Source organism: Leuresthes tenuis, unplaced genomic scaffold, assembly GCF_036924035.1.
Source record: "Leuresthes tenuis unplaced genomic scaffold, fLeuTen1.0.hap1 SCAF_8, whole genome shotgun sequence".
NCBI lineage: Eukaryota > Metazoa > Chordata > Actinopteri > Atheriniformes > Atherinopsidae > Leuresthes > Leuresthes tenuis.
Window position 1 is genome coordinate 24,004,931 of NW_027325362.1, and position 14,969 is coordinate 24,019,899.

The following is a 14,969-nucleotide window of genomic DNA, read 5'->3' on the forward strand; positions in this document are numbered from 1 at the left end:
CACATCAAAGGGGGGGAATACATCCAACATGCTGAAACATTTGACCACACAGCATGCAATTACTTTGTACAACGTAAAGTCTTTCACACGCTGCTAAGCGGTGGCGGCAACTCTTGCGGGGGAGCTTGTGGCACAGCGTCTTCTGTCTCAAAAGTCCCAGTTAACATAAAACCTCCAGGTTCTGTTGATTGTAACAGGGCTCTCAAGTCTCACAAATTGAGCGTGACGGCCACCCTTTTGGGCCTTTTGTCACACACTCCTGCCACACATTGTATTTCTCACACTGACAAAAAATCGGGGGGGGGATTGAGATGAGACTCTTGCCTACATTCAAAACTTCAGAGCCCTGTTGTAATAATGTATGAATAATTTCCATTTGATATTAACATTTAGTTGATGAGGACTGCAAGAGTGAGGCAGAGTTAGATATATAGAGTTATATATTGTACTATGTTTGTACTATATAACTGGATGAGAATCTATAAGAGAACCGATAAGGAACCGAATCGATAAGTGATATTGATAATGGTACCAGAATTGCTTAATTCCTAAAAATTCCCATCCCTATTGATATGTCCGCTGCGCCCTTCCATCTTCATCCATTTTATGCGCCAGTTATCTCACACTTTCCACGATGATCATGGAAAGAAAAACAGTTTAAACTTCCTCCTCCTCTTTCTGCATTTTGTTTCTGCTTTGCATCCTCGACATCTCCTCTTCAACTCACCTGGAGTTGTGCTACTTTGTCCTGGAGTTATTCCTGCAGCACAGCATCCAATCCAGCACAGAAAAATGCTTCAAAAATCCGTGCTTTCAGAGAAAAAAAACTCAGTGTACAGAATATGTTCAGAGCAACTGCAACAGGCTGCCACCAGTGTGGCACCATTCAAAGAAAGTTGTCAACAAAATGGACATGCTGTGTTAACAGAATAAGAACGAATAAGACTATCAATCAGTTTAAACACAGCGGAAGCGAGAGCTTTTAACTGTTCACATGTTACCAGCCGTTGCTTCTCTTTCCTGTCGTGATGTCTTTGGGGAAATCATCTGATCTTAAAATGCAAGTGTCAGCGATGACCCACTAATATCCTGTGTTTACCTTTCAATATTTCATTCCATCGATTGAAAGACAAATATGTTGCCAGCTGTACGATGACAGCAGATTTGCTCGTTGTTTGATCTGATTTGCATCCTTGTAAAGATTGCTCATTTTGCGCTGCTGTTTATCATATCCTCGAGACAAATAGCTGTCTCCACTTAAATAACTAAAAATAGATAAACAGCAGGTGAAGTCATTTATGGAGAGCAGAGGAAGAGAGAGTCAAGCAGACCGTTAAACTAAAGCCTATACTTTGGCATGCTGACAGGCATTAGCTAAAGCCTGCTGGCATCAGCTCAGATTCATTTGCACATAACAAAGCAAGATAGACACATTAACCTGAAAACATTGCATCAACTCTCTGCACGCTAATAATGTCTGCACATTAAACCTACATGGAGAGTGCATTAAAATCACATTAAGGAATGGGATCTACTTGTTTCTTTGACGTATAGCAAATCTTTACCACCAGGATTCCAGCTTCCTCCTGCAGATTGTTATAATGGACACCAAATGGTGATTTAATGAAGAGAAGTGCCTTGTTTCTGCATTCTTAAGCAGCGTTGCATGTTAATTACTGTAGCCACAAGAGAGCTCCAATTGTGACTCATCTAATATAACCAATGGGGAACAATAAAAGGGACTTTTTCTTTCAGAGCTGTACTGTCCACACTATTGTGTTTGTCTGGGATTTTAGGGGATAGATATGTAAGTTGTGGCAAACATGCCATTGTTTTACACCATCTCCTCTCCTGTCTGCAGAAGGAGTGTGAAAAGAAGAAAGAGGAGAAGAAGAAAGAGAAGGATGCTGACAAAGTGGAGCGGCACAACAACACAAAGGTACAAATACTGCATACAAATAATGGTGAAGTGTTAGTCATTTGATAGAGCAGTTATAGCTAAAACTCACATTTATTGGGCACTCGGCTCACACAAAGCTCTGCGCTGTAGAGCTCCTCATGTTTCATACTGTGTTGGACCTGAGCTGAAACGGACCTCTTGAAAACCTCCCCAGACGACAGACAGACCTGGATCCAAGTAGATCTGCAGGAAATTAGACCTGATCCAAGCTGTGGTCCCAAAAGAGGAACAACACCTGCACATTTGAGAGGAGTAACTGGAGTAATGTGGGAGCCTAAACGCCGAAGATATAACTAAAATAAAGTTTGCTTTCACCCCCCGGCAATAACAATAAAACATTATGATGTGAACATAACTGAAGCTTGACAGAAAATAATAATTTGAAATCTCTAAGTCAAATTGAAGCAACTTTTCATAGCACACACGGAACATTTTTGTCTCTCAGGCTGAAGTTTCTGCTACTGTAACTGAGCTAAGCAGCAGTGAGCACACATCCGTTTCTAGGGTCTTGAGGAGCATATGTTTACAGTCATACCTAAAGGAATGCACACCCTACTTCAAGTCTAACGTTTTATGTATCAGAACATATGAAAAAAAACAGCTATCAAAGTGTCTAAAATGTCAGATATGATGCAGATTAAGGTTATTCATTTTAGTATTGCCCCAGTAAAATAAATTTTTCATTTGATCAGATAGTATAAGAATTTATCCAAGGCTTCCAAGTCAGGACTATATTGCTTGTGTGCTATATACTTTAGAAATGAGCCATCAGTCAAATCATTTTGTTTGAATGCGTCACAATGGTGGGATGGGTTGCTATGGATGGTGCATGGCGTAGTGATTATAGGACCCGGATGCAGATGTTTCCAAAAATTAAACCTAGATTTATTTAAATCTAGAACAACAAAAAAATCACGGCTGAGCCGGAATACAAAACTTCCAACGTGGCTGTGGCTGTGGCCAAACCTGACATGAGTAACGGTGAGGATCTGGCAAAGTGCACGGGGGAACCTGGAAACTAAACGGAGGTGATTAGTAATGGAGTGCAGCTGAGGGGGAAAGCACAGGTGAAGTGAGTGAACTGATGACCAAGAGTGACTGAGGGAAAACGTGGCAAAACTGATGACTTAAAAAGGGAACTAAACACACAACAAAACTGACAGATGTGACAAAAGGAAACTATGGCGAAACTAGTGACATAACCAGAAACTTAACCCAACAAAATGAACAAAGGTGACAGTAGGAGGTTCGGTAACCTCTGCAGCAGCCATCCTCTCATTTGGAATTATGTGCCATGTGCATGAAACACGTCCAATCCAAATACAGTCATGTCAAAAAACTATTTTAAGCTTTTCCGTTTCATGACAAAAAATAAAAGCTGGTCTTTACCAGTTCTCGGTAACTACAACCTGAGATGAACAACAACACATAACATGCCATACTGTGTCATTATATATTTGACAAAGACTAAACTAAATTGCAGCCCACCCCATGATTCAGTAGTTCGTAGTACCATCTTTAGCAGCAATAACTTGGAAGTGATTGTTTTCTGTATGATGGTAGCAGTCTCTTACATCTTTGGGAAGAGGTTTTGAGATTTTCGAACATTCTTAATGCAAAACTCTGGAGGTCCCAGCACAGGATTTCAATCAGATGGGGTCTCGAATTTGTCTGGACCACTGCGAACACCTTGATTATTTTCTTTTTCAGCCATTCTGTTGTAGATTTGCTGCTGTGTTTGGGATCAGCGACGGTTGGCTCGTTGCCTACAAGGTGTGCGGTTGGTATGAAGTTTTGTGCTGATATGCTGTAGTTTTCACTCGACTTGGATGTGCCAAACATCTCCACTTTGGTTTTGTTTGCTCAAAGGACAATGTTCAAGAAGTCTTGTCCTGAGGGTTTGTCCTGATTTAACTTTTGCTTTAACTTTTGGATGTTTATTTTAGAGAAAAGAGGTTTTGTACTGTCATTGACTTTAACATTTAATATGCTAACTGAGGCCTGTAGAGTCTGACCTTGGAGTGAACTTGCTGAGACACCCACTCCTGGGAAGATCTGCAACTGTCCTGAATATTTTCCACTTTTTCAATATAGAATAATAGACTCCAAATAGTTGGACTTTGTGTACCTAATTTTAAGCACACATAATTTCTTGATGTTAAACCTGACAGTTTTTTTTCTACATGACTGTATTTGCAGTCAAGCTGTGGCTTGAACAAATCAGAGCTACACACGCAGGTTTTGTGCTAACTTGAAGTGCTCCTGTTACCAGCATCTGCCTCCTCTGATCTCAGTCACTTGGTTTCTCTTTGATGATGCTGTACTCTCTTTGCACTCTTATCCATAACGAAGAGAAGAGGGAAGGTCATGTTGCAGTTAATTACTAGGAACCACTGAATATGTCGTAAAAATCTGAACTGGAGATACACCTCGATGAACTCCACTCAGTGCAAATGTAGATTGGTGCCAACTTTCAACATGTTGCCACGCAGTCTCAAAACTTCCTGTTTTAAAACAGCTGTGCCAGCTGTTGCGTTTTGACCTGCTGCAGGTGGCAGCAGCTGTGATTTACAGTGTGCTGATAATGAGATGACACATTTTAGGATGAAGACATTCATGTGTTCTACAGGCTTTGATTGTTTTGTGTCCGTTGATGTAATGCTTCATGCTTCTGATTCATTTTCTTTTAATGAATTGTAGGTAAGAAGTATGTCAAGCAGGCTCTAATCCTAAGACTCCAGGACTTTATTGTTCTCTTTCTCTCATAAATGATCTATTTTCTATAGCATCTAGAACGAAGATTAATGTAATAATTTGAACAAAAGGGATAGCATGTTAGGCTCCGACTTTTAAGTGCTCATCATCGCTATTTAGCCAAATTTATGGAGATGCATTGCTCAAAGTGCCAGTTCTAGAATTCAATGTCTATCCAACTTGTTCACTCAACAAAACGTGTGATAGCTACATTAATCAGCAGCGTGTAATGCTGCAGTTTCATAATAAAGGCTCAGAAATTGTGTACTGATTATGTTTTCCTTACTCCGTTCCCTACAGAAATGCAGCTAAACGATGATGTACACGTTCACTGCTGTTTATTTGGCCACAAATGGTTGTAAGAAGGAAGGAGGGGCAGTCAGAGGTGCTAGTCGGCGATCCCTATGCTGGAGAGTCAAGCTCATGCCCCATCCCACACTACCTTTTATCCAGTGTTTTCACTTTTCTGCTGTCCTCTCACTTGGGAATGGTTAGGGTTTAAAGAATAAAATACATATAGAATTAAATAAATAAAATTAAAAATATATCGTTAAGGTGAAAAATACATTTATTTTTTTCTATTGTTGGGTATGATCAATGCCTCCCACATGCTTTGGATTAGGTGCCATCTCACAATTTCAAACCAAGGACTGTCACAGGTTCACATTGTGGAGATGCTTAGATATGCACCTTTAAAACATTTTCTGGAGACACGGGGCTTACTGATCATGAAATTTAGCTTTAAAGTAACACTAAGATAAAAAAAAAAGAGCCTGTTGTTCAGTGTTATTGATCCTGCTTTGTGTACATATTGCACAAAGCTAGAACAATGAGAAGGACGAGTGCTGCTTTTCTTTGTGAGCATGTGTGCTATTGTTGCATTAAAGATTCATAACATGTAACGGGAGAAAGGCTTCTTTGCAGCCGCTCCTGCTGAATCCTTAAGGATAACTCCTTATAAACATTCAGGCAGCTCACGGATGCTTTGATTGAATCATCTCATCATCATTCATGCGCAGGGGCATACAGATGAGAACCATATCTCATACATTCTGATATCATTCAGCGAAGTGGGTTCTGAACAGTGTAACTTGGACTTCAGCTGCAATAAACAGGTTTCTAACAAACATGGAATAAAAATTTAAAGTTAAATTAAAGTTAACAGCTGTCAGTGGTAATAAGTGTTTGGACAGCAATGAGTGACGTGGGTTTGAGGAGAAAGTCATCTCTGAGAAGACTGAGGTCAGAATGAGCTGCAGTCACTCATGTCTGGAAATGACATCACTGAGTGTAAATGTGTGCCCACTGAAGCTGTGTTTTGTGTATGTGGGCTATGAGGTGGGAGCAAAAGTGTGTGTTTCTGGGTCATGGTTAGTGAACTGAGAGTATTTCCATGGTCTGCGAAGCGGTGAGAGAATGATACAGCTCTCATCAGCGTGGTGACTATTCTCTCTCTGTGTGTGTGTGTGTGTGTGTGTGTGAGTGAGGGTTTAGATTTTCTTTATGGAGCTGAAATGTAGGCTCTGGGGAACTGTGACGTCTAACAGCGAAGTGTATTAACTCAGACACCTCCACCTGTGCTGTCTCTCTTACACAAACTACATCTGATTTTTTTTTTTTGTTTGTTTTATGCTGTCGTCATTAAAATAGTTTCTCATTTCTATTCGATTTTGATATTCCTGCCCTGACTTATTAGTGTACCACTTACTTCAACACACTCTTTTTTGAAAGTTTAAAATTACCACTGATAACTGCACCTCTCCCTATGCATATAAGCTGTGCGTTCACAAGTAAAGAATTTTCTTGATGTTTACTTCAATTTAAAGAGATATTTGAGTTTTTGTGGGGTTGTTTAAACTTATTAGCTGCAGTAGGGAGCAGTCGGAGCGCTCTCAGCTTTGACGATCCCGGAGGATAGGAATAGCTTACAGAGTGAGTTTTAAACTGCGTCACTTTTGCATCAGACAGCTGTTTCCATTTTCTCGACTAAAGAAAGTCTATTTTTCTCCATATAATGGTGTGGACAATGGTAGCCCAATGTATTCCACTGCTTATCACCAAAGGAGCTGTCAGATTTTTTTTTTCAAAAAGATTTTTCTGTCTAGGATTAGACAGAATTGTCAATCACAGATGATCAACAGCACTGTATGTTGAACAGCATCCATGCATGCAATGAAGGTTAGCTCTCCAAACTGAGAGCGCTCTGACTGCTGTTTATTGCAGTTAAGACTCTTTGTAAGTACTTCACATAACCCCACATGAAAAAAAGAACAAAGAATGACTATGACTTTAAAAGCTACTAAATGTTTGTAGGTGAGGTCTGCATGCAAAATGTCCTGCCTATGTAGTGCAGGTGGTTTTGAAAAGGAGGAAGATCCGATGGGAAGAGTTTGTGAAATGGCCGTTTTTTTTACGGGCATTCATATGACCCAACAAAATCCAGGTAGGTACACGGTTATAAAAGTTACAAAAACATAAAAAATCAACTTAAAAGTGAAATAGAAAATTTAAAATGTGGCCATGGCGCTGTGCCATTTTCTCAGTGGCAAAACTTAGCATTAAGGAAGAAAACTGCAGTGAGTCCAGTGCGCCAAACACTTTCCAATGATGACTTCTCAGTAAGGGTGCAACGATTAGTCTACGTTGTCAACAAAAATCCATAACATAATTAGTCGCTGACATATTCAATTGTCGATCATTTTCGGTTACATCATCCCACGTCTTTTTCACGCTGTCGAGCTGAACATAATTTTTTCGTGCGGAGTGAGTCATCTCACTTCCTACCCATCTCTGCTTAGAGATGCATGCGTGTTACGGTAAATAAAAGCGGGAGATGACCTGCATAAACACAGTGAAATGGCTGCGGTTGAATTATCGTCCTCACGTCCAAAAGTGTCCAGGGTCTGGGAACATTTCACCCTCGACACCCAGAAAAAATAGATTACCTGCAAGTTTTGTAAAGCCGACCTCACGTGTCAAGGGAGCACGTCTGTCATGCATGAACATTTGAAGAGGAAGCAGGTTGGAGCTCTGGGAGACGCGGACTCACTATGGAATTTAGATATTTAGCTTGTTAGCATAGCATCCTAGATATAAATAAGAGTTGTCTTGGATTTTAACATTAAAGTGCAACATTGAAATTGTATCATTCAACTTCACAGTCCAAAGTTACAACCAGGCTGTATTCTTATTCACTTTTTGGTATTGATTTGACTGTTGGTGCATTACAGCCGCACTTAGCATTTTCTGTTAATGTTAAGAGTCAAGATTAAATATGGCTTGAATGTATCCTTTTTCAGTTTTAGATTGTTTTAATTAGTAATTAACCGATTAGTCATTAATCGTTTCAATAATCGATGACTAGTCGACTGTAAAAATAGTCATTTAAACCAGTCACACTTTTATACGTCATCAGTGAAGACCATCTTTTCTTAAACCGATACACATTGTTTCTGAGAATGCGGCAAAAGAAAATGAAAGTTTTGATCAGGAAGATCTTGGTCCTAAAACTTAACTGATTTGGAGTCTGGTTGAAAGCAGAACCTGCTATCAGAATTCATCTCTATTCAGAAGGCTGCAGCTTCTCTGCTGACCTGAAGATATTCTACTCACGGATGTATGTTTGTGTTTGAATACAGTCTGCGATGAACGTTGTCTCCGGCAAGAATAGATGTGTGTCTGTGCTGGCACAGATATGTGGTGGTGTTCATCTTCCTTTCATCCTTCTCCTCCTTATCAGCTGTACTCCTGCTGTCGAGGAGCCCCAGTGTCAAGGAGATTTTTGAGGACATTTTGTGCGTATGTGTGTCTGTGTTAGTTAGGCTGAGAGACAGAGAGCGAGACTTGTTAGTCCATATGCATGCTGACATGCTGAAAGCTGTTTAATCTTCAGTATAGTAGGGAACATGCTGACAACCATGCTTTTCTTTCCCCCTTTTTACTTCCACACCCGGTCTTTTTTCTTTGGCTCTTTCATCGTCTCTTTCTCTCCTTCTGTGCTCATCTGTCAGTCTGCTGTGTATTCTCTCTCTCCCTCAAACAAGGATATACTGTACTATCAAGACACTGCCGCAGAACATGCGCATGTCTTGAGATAGGTAAACACACATCCACGCACACTGATGTCAGCATGGATTTCTGAGCTTAAATCAGAACAGTATAGAATACAGCGAATGCACCTACTTCTGAACTAATGCTACCAGTGGATGTCAGAGGCATCAGTTATCAGTTAGTGTGCATATTTCAAGGTTGGTTCTTGTCCTATTGGACTGTAATGTTCACCAATTTGTATGTTTGAATTTGTTTTTCCCAAATTTGTATTTGTGGCAGAATGGGAATGTATTATTTACACGGATTAGATTAAAGTCAGTTGATTAGATTAAAGTCAATTTTCATGTACAAACCACATTTCCAGAAAAGTTGGGAAGCTTTTCTAAAATGCAACAAACACTTAAATCTGTAATTTGTTTGTGCGTGTATTAACTGATGCAGGTACAAAGGAAATGGTTTCTCTTGTCTCGTCACCGACTGACGTTCAAATCCACAATTTGATGCTGCTGCACACTCTAATCTTGTTGGATTCTTCCAGAATACTTAAAACTCTAGATTTGTTTATGTTTTCTAAAGAGTTGGTTGGTGAAGAGAGTGAAAATCACCTTTTTGTACTTAGACTTTGTACACTTTCTTTTGTCTGTTAAATAAATGTTAAAATTAATAAGAAAAATTGCTGATTTAAGTTTTTGTTGATTTTTGCCAAAGTTCCCAACTTTTCTGGAAAATGTTTTTTTTTATTTTTATACAAAAGATAAATTGAAGGCAATCCACAGTCAACACAATAAATAAGCATTTCTTACATGTGTGGCTCAATCCTGCTAATACCACAACTTACTGCTTTTCCGTTGTTTGAGCAAGTTCTAAGCGAGCAGCTGCTGCCATGCAAGCAGTGCAGATAGAGGCGGGACCAATTTACATATTCCAAGATGTGCATAAAAAAATTCTTTAAAAAAAAAATAAAAAATCAGAATCAATAAGAAGCTTATACAACATGCCTGTATACTGTTACAGGAGGTGTTTCATATCGATGAGAACTCTGCCATCAGCTCCCATTACCATGCAGACAGTAAGCGACAGCAACAGTAGCTGTCTAACAGGAGAACCCAGGCAATACATGCTCAGTTATTATGCTGCAGTCTGAATTATTTTACAACGTTGGGTCAATGTTGATAATAGAGATGGACCGATATGTTTTTTTCAGGGCCGATACCAATTATTAGTAGTCAAGGAGGTCGATAACCGATATTTGGAGCCGATATTCATTTGCAGTAAAAGTGAAAATATTGGTGTCAAAATTTTGGATAATACAAACTCCAACACTTAAATTTGTTTAAATGCCTTTAAGCATGTGTTTATTTAACAGATTTTCAGATATCAGAACACGTTAAAGGTTTTTTCCTTAGAATTTTAAAACAAAGGTTTCTATTGGCTAACAAAAAGTGCAGGGAGCTCCAAGGCTCAGCAACATGTCTCATAAAGTTAACTGAAAATTCAAATTAAAAATCGAAAACTGAAGAAACGAGTCGTTATCCATTTTTTCATTTTAGTTTTGGAAACGAATACTGAGAAAAATACTTGTTTTTTCGTTTTCTTATTTTTGGTTTTATTTGGAAAAACGAATGAATGAATGAATGATACACGGATTCACAAAGAAACGTTCTTGTTAGTTTCGCAAGTAGCTTGAAACACCCTTTATTATGTCTCCACCACTCTCTCTCTCTCACTCACACACATACGTCTACTATCACGGACTATTTCCATATCAATACATGTTCAGCAGCCCGCCTGGAGGGAATGTGAGCAAGCAGAGCTGCCGCTTATGTTTATATAAAGTTATTGGGCTCACAGTAACGTTACTAGTAGCTTTGAGTTTTAGAGGGCAGGGGTGTTTATTACAATTTTGGAAGAGTTTGCTGCCCTAACATCTATCTTCTCTCCGTAGCTTCTGTTTCTCCTCTCTAACTGCTGATTGGCTGTTACCTGGCTCTGTGTGTGACCAATCAGATGGTGCTATGCGTGGGACAATGCAGGAGACAGAGTGGAGACTTCAGACAGAGAGGCGCGGCTGCATCAGCCAAAATAACCCGGCTTGAAATTCATCTCCTATTAGCCGTCACATTTAAAAAGAAAAAGGCCGATGCCGATATGCGTCGAAATGCTGAAGGTCTGTGCCAATTATCTGCCCGGCCGATATTGCCTTTTGTTTGTTGGGTGTTGATCAGGAACTACAAATGTAAATTACATTACCTGGTCTAGTGGGATTTGCTGAATAAATAGCATATTGGAAAATTATTTTTTTATTTTGATTAACATTTCTTGTGTTGTTGACCACTCAAAATGCTTTTACAGTACAAGCCACATTTGCCCATTTACACACTGACCCCAACCACTTTATCTCCTTAGCCACCCCAATTTTAAGAGACTGACACTGAACAAGAACTCCTTATTTTTTACTTTGAAAACCATTTCTGAAAAGCATTCACAAGTCTGAAAAATAAAGAACTGCTTCTTTAGATAGAAATCTTCAATAGAAAGCTCTTTGATAGAAATGAAAGAATATTTAGATGCTGTATTTGGATGTTGACACATGTACAGGCTAAGTGTCTAATTGGGTTCTGACTAATTAAAAACAGAATTACGTTTCACATTTTCTGTTTGTAAGTTTTTCCATTCTCAATTGTGTTCAAGAGGCAGAAACTCCTCATCAAATGGTTCACTATATTGGGACACCATTTACTTGCAACATGGTGTTGTTTAAATTTAACTGGATGAACAGCCACTTTGTTGTCTTTTTTACTTTTTTAACTCAGCCATTTAAATGATTCTACCCTCATGCTGAATGGGGCCACAATATTTAGCTTGTGGGATTTCCATTACCATTAAAATGTTTAAACATTTATTTAATTGAAGCTAAAACGTAGTCATAGAATATCTGGTCAAAATGAGGTAAAAGTAAAATATTTCAGTATTTCGCTTCAACATATGAACATTAGGACTCTCATATAAGCTAATTACAGCTAGTTGGTGAGATAGCTTTAGCTGGTGTGATGTGAACCATTCTCACACCCTGCTTTTTGAAAATCTAGTCTGATGCTATAACTACTTGGTTTTGAATTATCACACAAACAATGAAACAGCTAAAAGAGGGAAGAAAGTAACAATGTATTTTAAGAAACGGTGCTACTACAAGCTAACTAGCCTAGCTTAGATGGCAATATCACATCCCCTGCAGCCTCCGTTTCCAGTGAGAAAGCTATAATTTGAGTTTCCTTATTTGATTTTCCTGATTGCAACTTTACTGGCAGATTCTGAGTTTGAGTTTCCACTGGTTTGATATCTAAATAATAATGGTAACTTTTTTGGAAAATGTTCACGATAACCGCTCCCTTCCACTTGGTTAAATGTCTCACAGTGAAATGAATGAAACGCCAAGATTTTATCTAAACAAGAATGCTAGCCTCTGGTCTATGTGACAAACTGTTGATGCGGATGTTAGAAGAAGCTACATACAGCACATTGTGCGTCTTAGCATCCATTACTCTAGTTTACTCATCTAAGAAAAAGAAAACAAAACTAGAGCTGTTTATTGTAGAAATGTGCTGATTACAACTTTATTGGCAGAGTTTGAGTGTTTGACCAATTTTGCTCCTAAAAATTATGATTGATGGCATACTTTTTCTTTGGTTTTGAATGAAAATCCAACTCTCCGTTCATGATAAATAAAAAAGAAAGAAAGAAAATTTAATTTGAATAGCTTTAATTTTTCTCCAAAACTGCACCTGGATGTGATGCTAGACAAAGGTGTTTCTACATGTGAAATCCAACTGAATCCAAGAAAATGATAGTTTTATCCCCAATTATGTGTTGTAAAACTGATACCTGCTTTAGGATTAACTTTCAACAGGTTGTATGTGTTACATGAAATAAGATTAAACAATTCTGGCACTGTCTGAAAAGCATTTTGGCTAATTAAGCTGACATATGCAGCTTTTATGGTTAGCCCTTGTCATGTCATTAGATTACCCTAAAAACAGTTCTGGCCTCTTGGGTTCATAAGCAGCCTCAAAGCCGTTAATGTAAATGGTTTATGATTTAACAGCTGAGATTAAGAATCTGAGATTTAAACTTTTTTCTCTCTCTCTATGTCACTGTTACGTCACAGTAGTTACTTCTCGTGTGCTTTTTACACGTTTACCTGTTGAATCACCTGTCAGTTTCATTTAAGTAACGCCGCCTTTTCTCCTTCTCATCATTGTTGAGAAGGTGACAATTTTGTTTTCGAAATGTTTGTTGGACCTGTCAGTGGACTAGAGTCATTTTTCTGGCGTTCAACAGGTTGTGGTGAGACAGTTAAATCATTCTGCTGGAACTAAAAACTCCCTGCTTCTGGCCCAACAGAAAGGCAATTGAGTGCTTTGAGTTTGCTCTGCGTACAAGATTTCCAAAAACACCGTGACTGTCCAGACTTAGAGAATGTTTTCCTGAATCATTAACACTCACACCAGAGTGTGTTATCAGTGACTTTGAGCTCAGAGCAGTGCACTACACAGGTTTGAATTTTAGCACGTTTCACAACGAAACGGTTTCTTGAAAGGTCCCTTTTACTTGTTGAAACATTTAGATTTTTATATCTGATGCTGTCGTCTGTTCTCCTTTAATCAGGCATATTAGAGTGTGGATTTTATCCCTTGTGTACCATCACGCAGGTGTTCAGACAGATGTTAGGTAGTGCCTTTATTCCATTGTTATTATTCTTGTTAGTTACCTCAGTAGCTTGGCCCCCTAACAGTTGTTTTACTTCATAACAAAACTCCTTCTACTGTTTTTCTATTAATAATATCCAACCTTTATTGCCCAGAGTGGCTCCAGCCTTCACAAGATAAGATAACAGAACTGAATGCGAATCATAGATTTTGAAAGATAGACTGACACTGGATCATGTGACACAGAGTTAAGTTACATCTTAATTGATGATGCAAGCTATGCATTCATATTTTCTCTTGTAGTCTTTGTGACTTGTGTTTTAACTCAACAGGAGAGCATCTTTAACATTATTTCGACCTTCAACACACACCCAGAAAACTGCTTCTCAGACTAAATAAACTGACATAATTAACTTACAAGAGGAACTCTGGGATATGTTACGCATTTAGATGAAAAATTAACCAGAAGTACTGACTTCTCTGCCTGGCCATCTTACATTAGATGGTAATGGCGTAGTCAGCTGCTGCTGTTTTTGTTAAAGAATCTTCTTAGAAATTAAATACACAAAGGCATACTTCAGGCAAACCTACAGGTAACATGGACTGAAGCGTATACAGGTACTGATGCAAATTTATGCTGTCACTGACACAGTAGAATATCAAGTAGTTGTCTCTCTTTTTCCTCTGCATTCTGATGCATTTTTATCCACAGATTGGGGTTGTCAAAGCTCAGCTTTGTCTTCTCCTCACTTGCCGTCCAGTGCCTGTAGGCACTAATTAAACCACAGTTCTGTCTGGAGACTGGCATCTCAGCGTATGTGTTCTGCACTTGTGTCTTAACCCAGATAGGAAGTGGAAGAAATCCTCTAAAATGAATACATTTGGCTGCCCTTCCTGTTTTTCAGGGTTTATGTCTGTAGAAAATGATGAGGGTGGTAGTGAAAAGGCCAAAGGCTGTGTCAGCTGACTGTTTAAAGAGGTATTTGTCAAGGGGACCTAACACAAACTGTTTATTAAAATGCATTCTATGGAGTGACCTGTATAGAAGTAGTTTAACTTGGTCACATTGCTGATAGGGTAAACAAAATATTTAAGTTTTCTTGTTCCTTACTCACCATTTCCTTTCCAATCATTAGTACGGGTTCAATGTGCTCAATTTCAGCTGGATGGTAGAGGTGGCAGCAGCCATGTTACATGTTATCATGTTACACTGCTTTAAAAACCATCCAGCCTCTTCTGCTGAGGAATAAGCTACTCAGGATATATGTCAGTGCATCAACTGTCTCCTGGACTGCTGACTTTAGGCCCCAGTGTGTGAAGCTCACTCTGCTGTGGTTTGCAGTATTCGAGATCTGCAGGGGTTGGAGTAGATTCTGATGGATAACTTTTTGAGTCTTTTGCTTAGCAATGTGTAATCACCAATAAATTATACCAAGGAGATGGTTGACTGAAGAATAATGAAAGCTGCAGACAAGATTAATAAAAAAAAAAGTCATGGT

General features: G+C 38.9%; 2 protein-coding genes across 2 annotated transcripts in view; both read left to right on the forward strand.

The window, feature by feature from the left end:
- LOC140312512 (stromal membrane-associated protein 1-like) overlaps positions 1 to 2,982 on the forward strand; it is a 42,696-nt gene extending 39,714 nt beyond the window's left edge. The window contains exons 6-7 of the mRNA XM_072390307.1: positions 1,862 to 1,939; positions 2,860 to 2,982. Coding sequence (XP_072246408.1) covers positions 1,862 to 1,939; positions 2,860 to 2,982 — 201 coding nt within the window. The remainder of the gene's footprint in view (positions 1 to 1,861; positions 1,940 to 2,859) is intronic.
- Positions 2,983 to 5,909: 2,927 nt separating this feature from the next.
- The window catches only part of LOC140312513 (uncharacterized), a 62,834-nt gene continuing 53,774 nt past the window's right edge, over positions 5,910 to 14,969 (forward strand). The window contains exons 1-5 of the mRNA XM_072390308.1: positions 5,910 to 5,956; positions 8,407 to 8,512; positions 10,772 to 10,931; positions 14,183 to 14,236; positions 14,376 to 14,428. Coding sequence (XP_072246409.1) covers positions 5,910 to 5,956; positions 8,407 to 8,512; positions 10,772 to 10,931; positions 14,183 to 14,236; positions 14,376 to 14,428 — 420 coding nt within the window. The remainder of the gene's footprint in view (positions 5,957 to 8,406; positions 8,513 to 10,771; positions 10,932 to 14,182; positions 14,237 to 14,375; positions 14,429 to 14,969) is intronic.